This window comes from Marmota flaviventris, chromosome 10, assembly GCF_047511675.1.
Source record: "Marmota flaviventris isolate mMarFla1 chromosome 10, mMarFla1.hap1, whole genome shotgun sequence".
Lineage (NCBI taxonomy): Eukaryota > Metazoa > Chordata > Mammalia > Rodentia > Sciuridae > Marmota > Marmota flaviventris.
Window position 1 is genome coordinate 8503810 of NC_092507.1, and position 16774 is coordinate 8520583.

At 48.6% G+C, this 16774-nt stretch overlaps 1 protein-coding gene across 5 annotated transcripts in view; it reads left to right on the plus strand.

Annotated features, from left to right (window-relative positions):
* Nucleotides 1-7709, plus strand: part of Vps13d (vacuolar protein sorting 13 homolog D) — a 242140-nt gene extending 234431 nt beyond the window's left edge. For all 5 annotated transcript variants that reach the window (XM_027947656.2, XM_027947657.2, XM_071617354.1 and 2 more), the window contains 2 exons: nt 3325-3565; nt 4965-7709. In XM_027947656.2, the coding sequence (XP_027803457.2) occupies nt 3325-3565; nt 4965-5096 (373 nt within the window). In that variant the 3' untranslated portion in view covers nt 5097-7709. The remainder of the gene's footprint in view (nt 1-3324; nt 3566-4964) is intronic.
* The last annotated feature ends 9065 nt before the right edge of the window (nt 7710-16774 follow it).

A 16774-nucleotide genomic window follows, 5' to 3' on the forward strand; every position in this document is an offset into this window, starting at 1 on the left:
CCATTGCACTGCCATTTTCTGAGTCTTCCTGTCACATGAATCTATTAAGTCATCCTTAAAGGAGAGTTAAAAATAAAACCTTTAACCCAAGTTTAAAAATCGTACAGAAATCCTAATTTTTCATAAAATGAATTGTAGTATTATAGCAGCCTCAGGCTGTGTGCACCAAGCCGGGGCCTCTCTGATCCTCACAGCTGAGGGAAAGCCTTCCCAGGGCTTTGTGTTCGAGACCATGCTTTGTCATCCCCTCCTGTCCCCTGAGTTAATAGATCAAAGGGCAGAAGGTGTGTCCTCGGGACCCACTGGGACATGCTAGCCTCCTCCTGTGTCAGCCCCAGTCACCCACCATGGCCCAGCAGAGTCCTTTTGTGAAGCCTGTTTGAGGGGCGAGGAGTGGAAAGTCTGAATCCTGAGGTGACCACGGATGCTCTGCTGGCGTGACAAGAGAAGCACGTGGTGTCTGTGGGTGGTGGACAGGGAGGGCACGCGGCTGGTGGTCATGAGGGGATAGGGGACAGGAAGTTGCTGGGAAGGCCCTGCCTTTGCTGGGCCCCCTTGTCCCCCTGAGCTGAGCTTCTCTCTCACCGGGTGACAAGTTTGGGATCCGTGTCCCTCAAATGAGAGGCCTGGTCCAGAGCTGTTGGAATGAGCCTTTGATGTGGTCTCACATTGTGTGAAAACACAGAATCAATGGTCACAGCGATGCTGACCGGACACAAAGGCTTGGCCATCAGTCGTGGAGGCGGGAAGCAGCAGGAGGTAGAGGTGCTGTTGGCTGACCAGCTCGGGGTCGTTGCCCAGCTCCCTTTCTTCTCCCAGTCATGTCCTTGGCTATGATCTGCTTTTGCTTTGAAAACTTTAGAACATTTTATGTCCAAATATGTGATTAGCAGCAGCAGCTCCAGAGTATGAATGGGGCCTGGACTTGGGCACAGAGATCCCAGCACATTCCACAGCGCCGCCCACTGCCTGCGCTCCTATGGCCATGAACCTCTGGAGCTTCATGCTGGCTGTGAAGGAAACCAGCAGGCACTGGCCTCTCCCATCGGAGAGGAGAAAAAACAGCCACCAAGAAAGCCAACTACCTGCTCTGCGTCCCCAGCTGGTGGGGCTTCCCTCCCACCCAGCCCCCGTTCCCTTCACTTTGCTCTGCCTTTCAGGAGGGCCTCCCAGCTCATAGCTGTTCCTCCAGAACTTTCCTGGCCTGCTGAGGACTTGCCCGTGGCAGCATGGCAGAGGGGAGCCTGCTCTAAGCCTGCACAGGTGTCCCCTCCAGGAAGTGCACTCAGCTCAGTAGCAGCCAGCCCTCTGCCTGGCCTGAGGGCTGCTTCCTGGTGTAAATGCCAGTGGCAGTGAGGCCACACAGGGTGGATGTGCGCTGTCCACCTACGGCGGCCACCTTTGCAGTCCCTGAGAGCCCATGACAGCCTCCTGGCCTGCGCCTGCCCTCCCCACCCCCCTAATGCTCAGGAATGGAGGCTGCCTTTGGATTTTCAGCCAGTTCCCCTACGAGTTCCAGCTGGGGCCGTGATGCTTCTCCATTTGGCAGGACATGTTTCTTCTGTGTCTTTCCTTCTGTCTCTGTCCTTCTGTCTTCCCTGGACCAGCTAATTTAGATTCCATTCAGCTCGCATCCGTGATGCTGTCGCCTGCGACGCTATCAGAGTGTGGGCCGTGAGGAAGTCCGCTGAGCAGCCTGGGCGCTGGGGCTGCCGGGTGTTTCTAATTTTGGCATCGGGACTTTACAAGTCTGCATTCTTGGCATTGCCAACTAGTCAGAATAGAACAACAAACCCCAGTGTTTGTCATGGGGGCTGTAATTAAAAGACAGCTGGAACAAGGTGGACGCTTCCTGCGTCCTCGTGGGGAGAGCATTCAGGGAGGTGGGGGGCATAAGGTGTGGACCCCACTCCGCGGACTTAGAGCTTAGCCCAAGAGCTGGAGTACTGACCAGGAAACCTGAAAGAACAAACCTGCCTTGGGCAGCGCCCTGGGAGGCCAAGGCAGGGAAGTAGCCAGAGTGGGGGAGGGGTGAGCCTTTGGGGGAAGCTTCGAGAAACTGGAATTGTGAATCCTTAGACTGGGGAGGTGAGCTGGTCGGGAGTGAGGCTGTGTTCTGGGGAGGGCTGACCCCACATGGAGGGAGCAGGTGCCCAGCAGGAACACCCCCAGGCCGCCAGCAGGCAGACCTCCTGCCACCTGCGGCCTTCCGCCTCCTCCAGAGGCGCTTGCTTCAGGTGGAGCCCCTGCTCTAGGCCAGCAGCCTGGAACAGGCGCTCAACAGCCCGTGTGTTGTCGGCTCTTGGTATTCCTGCCGCCGTCCATCCTCCCTCGCTGTCCCCTGAGGTCCAGCCCCATGGTGAAAGGCCAGCACAGGCTGCAGGGGAGCTGTCGGTGCCCTTCCCAGAGTTCACTAGTCTTCCTCCAGCAGCTGAGCAGAGAGGCTGGCTACGCGGGTTCCCACGTCCAGTCTGTAAGCTCCGTGGGAGAGAAGAGGTGGACTTCTTCTTTCCTTTTTTTTTTTCTTTTTAGGTTAGGTTTTCCTGAATGGCCCTAATCTCTTCAAAGAATGACTAAAAGTTTTGAAAATGGAAAATGGAGATTGCAATGTTACAAGAAAGCACTTTCTAACTTGGTGTTTGCTGAACGTGGAGTTCAGAGTTCCGAGTCCCTGGAAGGACTGAGCAAGGCGGGGTGACAGGAGGGTGAATGTGGAAGTGAGACTCTGCTGTGTCCTGCTGTCCCCTGGCATCACGCAGCTTGGGAAACCTATTGAATTCTTCTTTGGCCCCGTCAGTGTTCGTCACCCCGCCATGTCTTCTAGCCCTTGCCATGGCCGCCTGCGTGCTAGGCAGCATGCCCTAGCTGCTCCTTCAGTTTAATTTTTAAAAGCACGGTACTTTCTTTCTATCAACACAGCACTGCTCAGTTTCCTCTAAGGCTTAAGCTCTCCAAAGATACCCCCAGATAACACCCCACAGGTACCATTTCTGGATCTGAAATCGCTTCTGTTGGTGGAACCCAAAGTCACTGTCACTTGGAACATTTACCCAGTGCTTGTGGAAGGGAACTACATGGCCCAACAGCAGCCCCTGAGGCCAGGGTCCCTCTGATTCCTAGTTTATAAATGAGGAAGCAGGTGCCAAGCAGTGGAGCCACCTGCCCAAGGTGTGGTGAGTGAGGGCTCCTGGGTTCAAGTTCAGGCCCTCAGACCCCAGAGCCCTGGGCAGGCTCTACCCATTCCCTGCGTGCTCAGCCCTGTGCTCAGCCTGGCCCCCAGCATGGAGGAGAAGCTCACATTCCCACTCTCCTTTCCCTGTGCAGCTTCATAGCCGTGGAGAACATTGACAGCTACTGTGTGCTCATCTCCTCCAAAGCCGTGTACTTCCTGAAGAGCGGGGACTATATTGACCGAGAGGCCATTTTCCTCGAGGTCAAATACGACGACCTCTACCACTGCCTCGTCTCCAAGGACCATGGCAAAGTATACGTGCAGGTGACCAAGAAAGCGGCGAGCACAAGCAGCGGTGTGTCCATCCCAGGCCCGTCCCACCAGAAGCCGATGGTGAGTCCCCAACCGCCCCCTGACCCTGAGATGGGCAAGCTCTGGTCCAAAGGTGGCAGCCCCTGTCGCCCTCCCCTCTGACCCTGATCGCCACTGGGACTTGTCTGAGAGGGTCAGGCTGCAGCTGCTGCCCTCCAGCTTCACATTACTCAGCATTTGTGCCTTGTTCCCCATCAATACAGCAGGTAGCAGGGCTCACTCTGGTTAATTGTGAGGAAGAACTAACAGAATTCACGGTTCTCATGCACCTGAACTTGACTGTTCATCTTCAGTGCGTTAACTATAGGATGGAGATAGAGCTCACCCTGTATTGTCTCTGATAACAAAGGAACAGTACCCGGCATGCTCAATAGATATTGTAGATAAAAATCATACTTCACCTCTGGGGTGCAGGCGGCCTTGCTCTGGCAGAACTTTTGAGTAGTAAAGCTCCCCCTGAGGACCAGCAATCAGGAGGGCACGCTGTGCGCCAGGCTGCACACTGGGTGCTTGGTGCAGGTTATTTTCTGCCATTGTCCCCACTGTGCTGCTGAGCCAGGGGTCAGGGGAGATGACTCATTCAGTCACACAGCTGACCCCTAAGGAAGTCGAGGCTGAGGCCAGCCAGCCCCACTCCAGGACCCAGGCCGCAGCCACCTCCCTGTGCAGCATGGACTCAGGGGACTGTGGCTGAACAGGTGAGGAGGCCTGCCCCTCTGAGGCTGTGGTCTGACACCCAGGTGTCAGTCCTGCCTGGCTCACCTGCTTCCTGGGAAGGTGCCTCCACTGAATGGTCTTTCTGCAGAAACACCAGTGGCCTTACTGAGCCTCTCTCTGCAGGACCTCTGACCTTGCCCCTGCCCAGGAATGCACTCGGGTTTGTTTTGGCTGTGACATTTTCCTGGAGTCACTGGCTCAGTTCAGGCTGGCTGGTTAAGAGAGTTAGCACCCCAAAGTGTGAGTTTTCTAAGTTCCTCCCAGTGGTGGGGAGCTGCACCTCACGTGTCTCCCCTTTCAAGGCAGGTGGACAGGCACATTCTAGCTCAGAAAAGCTCCAGTCTCCAACCGCTTGAATCACTGACCTGAATCCCAAGGTCAGTCCTTTGCCACTGCTCATGATCCTGGTCTGGCAGCTCCTTTCCTCCTCAGAATGGAAACTGGCCTCAGTCAGGAGCTTCCAAATGTTGGGTGATTATGGGCTGGCAGTGGTCACCTGGGGAATGCATTAAAAATGCAGGTCCTGAGGATCCACCCACATTTTTAAGTCAGAATCAACTAGGGGGCCTTTGGGACTCTGCTTTTCTTCAAAGCCTCTTAGTGTCATCCTGTCTGCCGCTGGGCTGGTGGAGCTGCGCCGCCCACACCGCTGGTCGAGTTTGGTTACCCTGAGAATGAGATGCTCATTCTTTTCTCCTCTTAGGTCCATGTGAAATCTGAGGTCCTTGCTGTCAAGTTATCCCAAGAAATAAACTATGCAAAGAGCCTTTACTATGAACAGCAGCTTATGTTAAGACTCAGTGAAAATCAAGAGCAGTTAGAGCTGGACTCCTAGAGGCCCCGGCTGCTGGAGGGACGCTCCCAGACACAGACCTGGCCACCCAGAAGACGGACGCCTGTGCACTCGGCTCAGAACAGAGGGGAACCAGAAGGTCTGGGGGAAGATACCAAGGAACAAGGGAAAGGAAACCCTCATGGGGGAACCCAATGGAGTTAATTTGTGGGCCGGGGAGTTACTTTAGATTATGGGGAAGTAATTTTTAAAAGGTGTCGGTTGAATAACGTCAAAAAAACAAAAGTACTAAGATGAATCTAATTTTTAAACTGCCCTGTATCTTGTTAACATGTATATATGTACAACTGCGTGTCTGTAAATATACAGGAGCTTCCGAGCAGGGCTGTGCTGTGCGTGAAGGTTTGTCACCTGTAAAGGCGCATAAATTGCACAGGATCTTCTCTTGCACTAGTTCTCCACACCTCATCCAGGGTGCTCTGGAGAGGGGCATTCTCCACAGCTGTGTCGAGTCTGAGCTTTGCACTTTCAGGAGCAGGTGGAGGTGAGGTTGAGTGTTAGGAGTGAGCCCTTGGCGGTGACTGGCTGCCCCAGAGAGAGCACTCCCCGTGGCCCTCTCTGTCCTCACACTAGTCCCTGCTGCTTAGATTCCCCCGGTGGTTTCCTACTCTGTGTCCCCTTGGCTCTCCCCTGCCTGGTCTTGCCCACTCCGAGGTGACGTTGTCTTCAGTTGATGTGCACACTGTTTTTAGAGAGGTTTGAGACATGAGTGGGCTCTCTTGATGAGAAGGCCCGTGTGCTGGTGTCACTGCCCGAGGGACCTGGATGATGACACCAGGATAAGGAGGAAGGAAAAGAAGGTCTTAGAGAAGAGAGGGAAACACGAGTGTTGAAGACCTGTGCAGACCTGCGCTCGTGAGCTTCTCTTGGAACTAGGATTTGGCCAGAGCGTGTCTTGTCCTTGGTTTGAATCCAAGCCTGGTCCAAGACTCGGCTCTGCCTGGCTCTCGGCTTCAGTTTTCCCCTTTTCTGTAAGGAAAAAGAAAACGAGGGCAGAAAAGCCTCACTCTACAAGGGAAGGACTCACCTGTGATTTTTAAATTTTTTATTTTAATAAAGCTAATCAGTTTCTACAACCTTGTCACATGTAGCTGAGACCCGAGGAGGCCTGGGGGATCAGTGGATGTGTAGAAGGTTTGGATGCTCAAAGTTCACAGCCCACCCCTTCCACGACACAGATGAAGCCATCCCCTCTCCCCACTTCCTTCTGCCCTCCCCTCCCACCCCATGTGCGCATGCGTGGGTCTGTTCAGAGAGGAGGAAGAGCGCTTCTGCACCTGGGTAGTGCTTCCCAGGAGTGGATAGTTCTCATGGGGCTACAAGCCAGGGGGTGGCACAACTGAGTCTAGGTTTTCATAGGCCAAGTGGTTTGAGATCAGGGGTTTGTGGCTCTCCAAGTGACCATCATGAGGATATCAGTGTTCTCAAGATTCACAGCAGAAAGGCCAAGTGTTAGCTCCCCTGGCCTTCCTCTCCAACCTCTGTCCCTGCCCCCCACAAGTCTGGCTTGAGGTCATCAGTCACCAACTGCCTGAGATTACTCTCTCTTCCACATGAAACTCTCAGAAGGGTTGATTGTGTGCATCAGTGAGCCTTCTGTCACTTGCTGGGACAGAGTCACCCTGAGATGTCCTTGCTGGATTGAGAAGCTAACATTGCTATGGAAACCTGCTGTGGCCCAGCAATCCCAAGTGCTGTGGTCTCTGACTTGAGGAAGGGAGCCAAGGGCTGCCCGGGAGCCGGTGCTTGGTGGTGTGCACTGCCCTCTTCCAGCTGCTTTCTAATTGAATCAGCTCTTTAAATGGTTGTCCATCTCCTGTGAGACACAGCCCCTTCCTCTGACATTTGCACTTTTGAAGGGGCAGATGTTAAAAGGGGATCCAGAGACCAAACAGGGCAGGGCTACCAGGCAAGAGAGGGCCAACTACAGGGTTCCCCCACCCTCCCTGCCCTGCAGCCCTCGTGCCCAGCCTGGGCAAGATTTCAGGGGTTTTGCCATTGCTTCATAATTTGCTGAGACAGAATCCAAAGCTGTGGAAGAAGCAGGCCCTGCCCAGGCTCCATAAATATCCTATTTCTTCTTAAATGGGTATTTAGCCTATGGTGTCTGAGACTTTGTCAGGACAATTTCTACCAATTTTAATGCTGCCTCAAAATGCATAGTTCCTCTTTCAGGAAAGTAAAATTGATGGGATGAAAAGGGGGAAGATAATAAGGAGACCAAAAGCCATCCCAGTCCCCTGAGCCAGCGCGGTTGGCCGACACATGTCGGGAGGCCAGCCTGGCCAACGTGCCCAGCCCCAGGCCCCAGCCCTGAGTGGTGGAAACAGTTGGGCGACCTCAGCCCCGGCCCCAAACTGCTGTGCCTGGTGGGTGCCCACCCCAGTGTTCAGAAGGCTCCAGGGCCACCTCGTTTTCAAGTGTCATCTGTGCCTCAAAAAATGATGGCAGCTGCTTGGTGAACTTCTGAAAACAGAAGGTCTGTTCCCCACTGTGTGAGCACTCGGTCACCGTGTGTGCAGATCTGGAATCTGGTTCCCATATCAGAGTCGTCTCTCTTCTTCCTGTGGAATAAAATGCGTTGTTGACTTCCCAGACTCGTTTGTTTTCTTCTCGTTTCCTGGTGTTCCATAGATTCTAGAATCTTCAGCGATGACAGACACCAAGTATGGCACGGCATTCACAATCCAATGCAGCCTCTGCCGCCCTCCAGCAGCTTGTGCCCTGCTCACCATGCCACCCGAGGCGGCTGGGCCGAGCCCCCAGGATGGATGTGTCCTTTAGAGTTAAGAGATAAATGGAAGGCTAAGCAGGACCATCCAGAGATGGGAGTGGCTCAGGAGTGGTTCACGCAGGTCCAGAAAGGTTTCAAAGATGAACCAACCAGAGGAGGACCCCCAATTCATAATGGATCCTGCCACATTGGCGCCACTGGAGACCTTCCTAAGAGCAGTTCTGATGGAGCTGTGGTGCTGAAATCTGGGAGGGAGGAGGTCCAAGAGAAAAATGGAAGGAGAGATATTGGAGACACCAAATATTGCCAACTGTCTGAAGGAGTCGTGCCCTGCATGAAGGAGAGAAATACCTGTGCCTTACGAGGGAAGGGTGGCTGGTGCAGGGGTAGTGGTGAACCCCTCTCGTCCCAGAGGCTGAGGCAAGAGGATCCGGGTGTCCAGGAGTTAGAGGCCAGCCTGGGCAATGTAGGTGACCTCATCTCTTAAAGAGGGGACAAGGAGGGGCGGCCATAAAGGAGTGGTGGCAGATGAGCTGATCAAGAAAATGGTGCTCATTTTTCAGATCAGCCAGGAGTGAGTATAGGGCAGGAGGTGATGGAGACTTGGGGAGAGAAGGAAGTTAAAATAGCCAAGGAGGACGGTGGGAAAGTGTACGGCTGAAGCAGCGTGATGCCTTTGCCAGGCAGCAGCCATGCCCACCTGAAGTCAGTGACCATGAGCTTTAAGTGAGCCAAGCGACCTGCTTCTGTTTTCTCCAGATATGTCAAGTCAGAGTTCAATGTGGACCAGGCGAAGAAGTAGATTTAACCAAGACGTGCTCCCGTTGCCCATCCAGTCACCCCAGCCACCACTTCCCTCTTGACCTTGACAGTTGGAACCCCATGTCAAACAAATTCCAGAGCTTAAAGCAGAAAAGGGCTCCACTTCCCAAAGCAAAGCACAGCATCTAAAGCACATGGTCCTCTGAGTGTCCGGGGAAGATGTGGGGAGCCCCCGCCCCCAGGAGCACAGCTGAACCAACCCTGCTCATGGGCACAGCAGGGCAGTGTTTGACTTGAACCACCCCAGCGCACCAGGCACAGGAAGGGCGTGTGTGGACATCTTCCTAGTTCTCCGCCAAGCCCAACATGCTGCCCCGCCAGGTACCACTTCAATAGGAAGCCACAGCCCTGCTTCCCCCCAGCTCCTCAGAGCAAGAATGTGATTTCTGGCACTGCAAAGTAAACTTGATGTTCACTGCTCTCTGGGACGCTCTCCCAGGACCTGAGGACAGGTATTTGAAAGGTCCTAAAGTGCTTTCTGAAGCACAGATCCAAGTACATGCACTGTTATTTCAAAGTTTTGATTTACCCCAGAGAGCACTTGTGCAGGAACTTGGGAGTGAAATTTCACTTGCGTCTGCAAGAGTCCTGAAAGGTGGTTGCTAACCCAAGCCGTGTCTCTCTGGCTGAGGGACAAATAAAGCAGCTGTACAGACCAAAGATGAGTGTTTAGATTTTCATACAAATGCAAAACAAAAATATACTTTCACATCTATGTTGTATCCTCTGAGAATGGTTATTACATATTGATCCCTTTTTGCTCTCCCTGCCCAATATCGCCTCCATCCACTCCACATCAAAATTAATAACCTTTTGTGTTGCCCAGATCCCCTCTGTGTTTGGACACATGTATTCATTTATTCCTTTATTGAAGTACTGAGGATTGAAACCAGGGCCTTGTGCATCCTATGCAAGTACTCTACCCCTGAGCGACACCCCAGCCCTTTTTTAAAAATTATTTATTCTAATTTGTTATGACAGCAGAATGCATTTCAATTCATAGTACAAAAATGAAGCAACAATTTTTCATTTCTCTAGTTGTACACAAAGTAGTGTCACACCAATCATGTCTCCATACATGTACCTAGGAAAATAATATTTATCTCCATTCTTCTGATGCTCCCCCACACCCACATTATGGATCATCATACACTTATCAGAGAATACATTTGGCCTTTGTTTTTTTCGAATTAGCTTACTTCACTTAGCAAGATATTCTTCAGCTCCATCCATTTACTTGTAAATGCCATGATTGTATTCTCTTTTAATGTTGAGTAATATTCCATTGTGTGTGTGTGTGTGTGTGGATATAGATATAGATATATATCACAATTTCTTTATCCATTCATCTATTGAAGGGCAACTAGGTTGGTTCCACAATTAAGCTGTTGTGAATTGTGCTGCTATAAACATTGATATGGCAGCATCACTGTAGTATCCTGCTTTTAAGTTCTTTGGGTATAAACCGAAGAGTAGGATAGCTAGGTCAAATGGTGGTTCCATTCCAAATTTTCTAAGAAATCTCCATACTGCTTTCCAGATTGGCTGTACCAATTTTCAGTCCCTCCAGCAATGTTTGAGTGTGCTTTCCCCCCCACATCCTAGCCAAAACTTATTGTTGTTTGTTTTCTTAATAATTGCCATTCTGACTAGAATGAGATGAAATCTTAGAAAAGTTTTGATTGGCATTTCTCTATTTACTAGAGATGTTGAACATTTTTTCATATATTAGTTAATCAATTGTATATCATCTTATATCCTTAGCCCATTTATTGATTGGGTTATTTGTGGGGTTTTTTGGTGTTAAGTTTTTTGAGTTCTTTATAGATCCTGGAGATTAGTGTGCTATCTGATGTGCATGTGGTAAAAATTTGCTCCCATTCTGTAGGCTCTCTATTCAACTTACTGATTGCTTCTTTTGCTGAGAAGCAGCTTTTTAATTTGAATCCATCCCATTTATTGATTCTTTTTTTATTAGCTACACATGACAGTACAATGATCTTGACAATTCATACATTTGAATCAAATGGGGTATAATTTCTCATTTTTCTGATTGTACAGGTTGCAGAATCACATTGGTCATACAGTCACCTATATACATACAGCAATAATAATGTCTATTTTATTCTGCTGCCCTTCCTATCCCCCCTTCCCCTCCTCTCCCCTCCCATCACTTCAGCCCTTTTTTATTTTTTACTTTGAGACAGGGTTTAAGTGGCCCAGGCTGCTCTCAAACTTGGCAATCCGCCTACCTCGGCCTCCTTAACACTGATTTTATTTCTGTACTGTGGATTCCAGGGAGCTGATTGTAGTTAGAGGGAGCTGATTGTAGTTAGAGCTGATTGCGTATTACCCCCAAACATCCAAGCTCACCTTCCCAAAGAACTGGCAGGCATGTGTTGGGCTGCAGCCATGCAGGAGGCCTCTCCTCGCCTCTTATCAGTCTGGTCAGTACAGGGAAGAGCTCATTCTCCTGTTTCCCCAGCTCCGACTTTGACCATCACTTGTGTGTTGGCATTTGGGTTGTATGCAGCTGGATTACAGCCGATGATCTTCAGTACCTATTCCTATGGCCATATTGTTTTTCCTCCTTTAATATTTTTTTATTAATGTAACAGTATGTGAATAGGTTTCCTCATTCAGAATGACCCTTAAGCTCTGGAGTAAACCTAACTTGGACATAATGTGTTAATTTGTTATTTTTTTTTATGTTTCCTGGTTCCTTTTGCTAACATTTTTAGTCTTTACATATAATTTTCTTTTTTCATAGTATCTTCATCAGGTTTTAGGATTAAAATTATTCTGCCTCGGGGCTGGAGATGTGTATGGTTCAGTGGCAGAGGGCTTGCCTAGTACACACGAAGTCCTAGCTTCCAGCCCCAGCACCGCAAAAAAAAAAAATTAACCCTTCCTGCCCTTCATGAAATGGATCCAGGAGCTTCCCAGCACATCCTGTGGCTCGCAGAGCTTAAAATACACCAGAGTTTTCCTGTTCTGGTTTTTAAAATTTAGATGAAAATAAACTGTGAGCCCTTCGTTCTGGGACTTTTCCAGTGATTCCCTATAGTCGTCATCTCACTGTCTGTTGGAGCATTCAGGTTTTCCATTTCCTCTTGTGTCAGTTTTGGTAAAATTTGATTTTTTGGCATCATTAAGTTTTTGAATGTGTTGCCAAATTGTTGCATGGATTCTCTAAATTATTTTAATTCCTCCTGTCTGAACTTTTTCTTCTTTCTCATCATTAATCTGGCATATTTTTACCTTTTCTCATAACTTTTTGTTTTTGTGATCCTGGGAACCCGGGCCTCAGACTACGCAAGCCAACCGCTCTTCCCCTAAGCTCATCCCCAGCCTCAGAACTAACTTTTTAAGTTTATTCTTTTCAAATAACCAGTTTGAAATTTATTTCTTGGCCACTTTATTTTTTGTCTTTCATTTCTTCTACCTGGCTCATTTTTATTTATCTTACGGTTGTTTTCTTACTTTGTAAGATAAGTTGTCAGCCATCCTTTGGTGTTCATGGTGGTGTGGTCTTAGCCCCCTCCCAGTGCCCTGCGGATGACAAAACCCTCAGATGCTCATGTTTCTCATATAAGCTGGCACAGTGTCTGCATATTACCCCCAAACATCCCCATGCTCAAATCATCTCTAGATTACTTTATACCTAATACAGTGTAGTGCTGTGTAAGTGACTGTGAATTCTATGTTGTTTAAAGAATAATGACAAGGAAGAACATCTGTACATGTTCAGTACAGACACAATTTTTTTTCTGAATCATTCCCATCCTCAATTGGCTCAATGTGCCACCACGGAGTCCTCAGACATAGACTCAGGGACATGGAGCACCAACTGTATTTAGTTTTGTTTTGTCCTATTTTTTTTAACTTTCTTCTTGAATAATGATGGCATTTTAAAAGTTATAAAATTTCCCTCTAAATATAGTTTTGTTTTCTTCATAGATTTTTTTTTTGTGTGTGTGGTGCTTGGAATTGAACCCAGGGCCTTGTGCATGCAAGACAAGCACTCTACCAACTGAGCTAGATCCCCAGCCCTTCTTCATAGATTTTGGCTTTAAGTGTTCTCTCATTACTTTCTAGGTAGTTGGGTCATATATGTGTGTTTGTTTGTTTGTTGTTTTGTTTACTTTTTGTTGTAGTACTGGGGATGGGACCCAGGGACACTTTACCACTGAGCCATATCCTCAGCCCTTTTTATTTTTTTATTTGAGACAGGGTCTTGCTAAGTTGCCTAGAGCTTTACTAATTTGCTGAGGCTGGCTTTGAACTTGTGATCTTCCTGCCTCAGCCTCCTGAATCACTGGGATTACAGGTGTTCATCACTGCAGGCAGCTTTCTAGGCAGTTTTTAATTTTACTTTAAATCTCTTCTTTGGTCTAAGAATTACTTAGGAATATGTTTCTTAATTTCCAAATTAAAAAAAAATCATCTCCCTTAAATTGGTGTTTTGAATTTTATTGAATTACAATCAGTAAATATAACCTGAAGATTACTATATTAAAATATCCAGCTGGGTGTGGTGGCACGTGCTTGCGAACCCAGCCACTTGTGAGGATTGCAGGTTTGAGGCCAGCCTCAACAATTTAGCAAGACCTTGTCTCAAAATTTAAAAAAAAAAAAAAAAAAAAGGATGGGGGATTAGGGATGTAGCTCAGTGGTAGAGTGCCCCTGGGTTCAATCCTCAATATCAGGAGGAAAAGATAATCTTGGAATCTTCTTTTTGTCCAAGTACCTACTCACATTTTTATAGATGTTCTAGGAACATATGTAACAAAAATGTATTCTCTCTTCGAGACTTAATAGCGATATCTCTGTAGAGATAGATAGTAGTTCATGGACCGCATGATGCCACCTAAGCTTCCTTATTTCTGTATCTGGAGAGCTCTGACCTTGGTCTTGGCCTTAAGGACAATTGCTAGCTTCACTCTTCATGCTCAAGAGTAAGTGCTAGGAGGAAGGAGTGCAGACAGCTAGTCCCGATGGAGGCAGAGGGACCTGGTGCTGGAACAGTCAGACACAGCACTGCCTGCTCTCCCTGGGAGCCGGGCCAACCCGTATGTCACTCAAACACCAGCCAGCCATGTTCTCCCACAGTCGACACCCAAGGATGGTTCCCAGGGGCCAGTCAAACCTCACACCTCAGACTCATTCTGGTCTGACTAAAAAGCACAAAAAGCTCATGGTTACGTTTTGCCTTGAGGAAATTTATGAATCTAGACTAACTTGACCCTTGGAAACCCTGAGCATGTGAGCCCCAGGGGAGAGGCGAGAGGGGGGTTGGCACTGAGGTGACTCTCTGAGCCACTTTAGGAGGAAATTTCTGCCTTTTGGGCAAGTTTTCCTAAGCTACCACTTTAGGGGTACATGGAAGCTTCTGAGATTCAACCGAGCCTGCAGAAGGCAACCCTAGCCTGATGCTTTGTCCCTTGTGATCACCTGTCCCCAGACACCTGCCTCACTGAGCCTCTCCCCCACCCCAGCTCCAGGGAGGCAGCGCCAGCCTTGTCCTTGAGCACGTACTGGGCACCAGACAGAGACGCAAGGAGCAGGGTGGCGCTCGCTGCTGTCGTGGGCTAAACAGCGCCTGAGGGCGGGTCAGGAAGACCTCACTGAGGGATAGAGTGACCTACGCTCCAAAGGGCTGGGAAAGGCGGCCAAGAGGAAAGGTTTGTGCCCATGGATTGTCCTGGGGTCAGGAGCGGCTCAGCCACTGAGGACCACCAGGCTCGCTGGCCTGGCTGGGGCCCTGTGAGAGGAGGTGGGACAGGTGGCCCAGGGCCAGATCCTGCTTCTGAATAAGCCCTGTTGACAAAGGTATAAGCAGAAGATTGCACTGTAAGGCTGGTAGCTCAGAAAATACCTCTTGGGCTGCAAAATGGAAGCTGGGCAGAGGCCACTGCAGGAATCCAGGCAGGAAACAGCAGCAGCTATGAGACAGACAGGGGCAGCAGGGGCGGAGAGCCACGTATGGAGGAGTGTGGTTTTGAGGAGAAAAGACCAGCCAAGAGATCTATTGAATGTGGAGAATCAGGAAAAAGGTATCCAGAAGGTGGCTCCCAGGTGTCCAGATTAAGTAACCAGATAACCAGTGATGTGTTACCCATGTGGGGGGACACTGGAGAACGAGCTGGATGTTACACCTGGTGTCATTTACTGGTTGTTAAGTATTGATTGGCTACTAAATGAATGCATGACTGTCTCTGTGGATATGTGCCTGTTTGATTGGAGGTGCCAGTGACCTAGCTGAGTAGAGGTGGTGAGCAGGCTGTGGCTTGCCTGTGTGTAGTGTTTGGAATCACAGGAGCAGGGTGGAGAGTAGGATGTGAGAAGGGCAGGGGCGCTGGGCCAGCCCTAAGGAACAGCAGCACTCAATGGGGCCAGGAGGAGGTGGAGAGGTGGAGGAGGAGTGCGGGACAGGGTGGAAAGGAGAAGAGAAGCTTTGGAGAAAGCGTCTGGCCAACCCAGCTGAACTGTGCAGCAAAGTCACAGATGTGTGCTGGAGTCCACAATCTGGAGGGCACTGCCTCCAAGAGAAGCTTTGTTGGGATTTTGGGAGCAAAAGCCAAGCTAGGGTGAAGTTGAATGGCAGGTCAAATAGAGATAGTGAGTGTGACAGTGGCCATAGCATTGGGTGACCAGTGGCAGTGACATCCCAAGGGGATCCAGGGAAGCTTTGGTTCAGGTGCAGGCAAAGGAACAAGTTCGTGGCCTGGAGACAATTAAAAGCAAAATACAACGAGGACCAAAAGCCAGCCTGCTTCTTATTATGACCATGCACTTGGCGATCCTAAACAGAACCTGCAGATTTTGTGTGAAGACCAAAGTCTCCCCTAAAAAATCTTCAGTGGGTTAAAATTCCATTGAGTTTTAATAATATCTATGTAAGCTTCAAATTAGCACTTTTGTAATACATACCCTTTAATAAGCCTGTGTTCTGCATGGAGATGAATTCTGAGAACTCCCCAGCATGCAGTGGGCGCCCAGACACATGGACTCAACTACGCACCTTCGATTTGAGGGGAGTCCAGTGTTTGGGGAGTGTTCAAGTTTGCTCAGTGCCCGGCTTCAGTCTCCAACCTCTCCCTACTACCTGCTCCTGCACAGAAGCAGATTTCAAATAAACAGTAGTAGATAGAGATTGTAAAAACTAAGCAAGAAATTATGAATGAAAATACTTCTCCTGTCCTTCTGTGTAACCAGTTTGTGTTTCATAATTTAAACAGTGAAACAGGGGCTGGGGTTGTGGCTCAGTGGCAGAGAGCTTGCCTAGCATGCATGAGGTACTGGGTTCAATCCTCAGCACCACATAGAAATAAAATAAAATATTGGGTCCACCTAAAAACTAAAAAATAAATATTAAAAAAATTTAAAAATAAAAAATAAATAAACAGTGAAACAGAGTACAGACTATGATGGGTGATCTTTTTGTTTTGGTAAGTCCAAATTTGAGTTCACACATGAAATATAAAGAGAACAGTTCCGTTAGTGGTGTGATTTAGTAATGGCTAAAATTATCATTGTACCTTTTATACATATGTTGATTTTATTAAATCTGCTTATTAGTTACTGGGAATTATTTAAATATTTGTTTCATGGGGCTATAACCAAAAAGTCAGAATTCAAACCACTAAGTAAATATGAAAATATATAGCTGGGAGCCATGGCGCAGGCCTGTAATCCCAGCAGCTTAGGAGGCTGAGGCAGGAGGATCACAAGTTCAGTGCCAGCCTCAGCCAAAGCAAGGTGCTAAGCAACTCAGTAAGACCCTGTCTCTAAATAAAATACAAAATAGGGCTAGGGATGTGACTTAGTGGTTGAGTGCCCCTAAATTCAATCCCTGGTACAAACAACAACAACAAAAAAAAAAGTACAAAAATATTTTAAAAGATTAAGTAGCTATGACCCTTTTTGTATTATAATACTTATTTAATTTTTACTGACATGATAATGTATTTTTATATTCAATCAAAAGGTTTTCACTGGGCTGTAATTTTAGCTACTTGGGGACTGAGGCAAGAAGAATGCAAGTTTGAGACCAGCCTGGGCAACTTAGTGAGACTCTGTCTCAAAAATTAAAAAGGGCTGA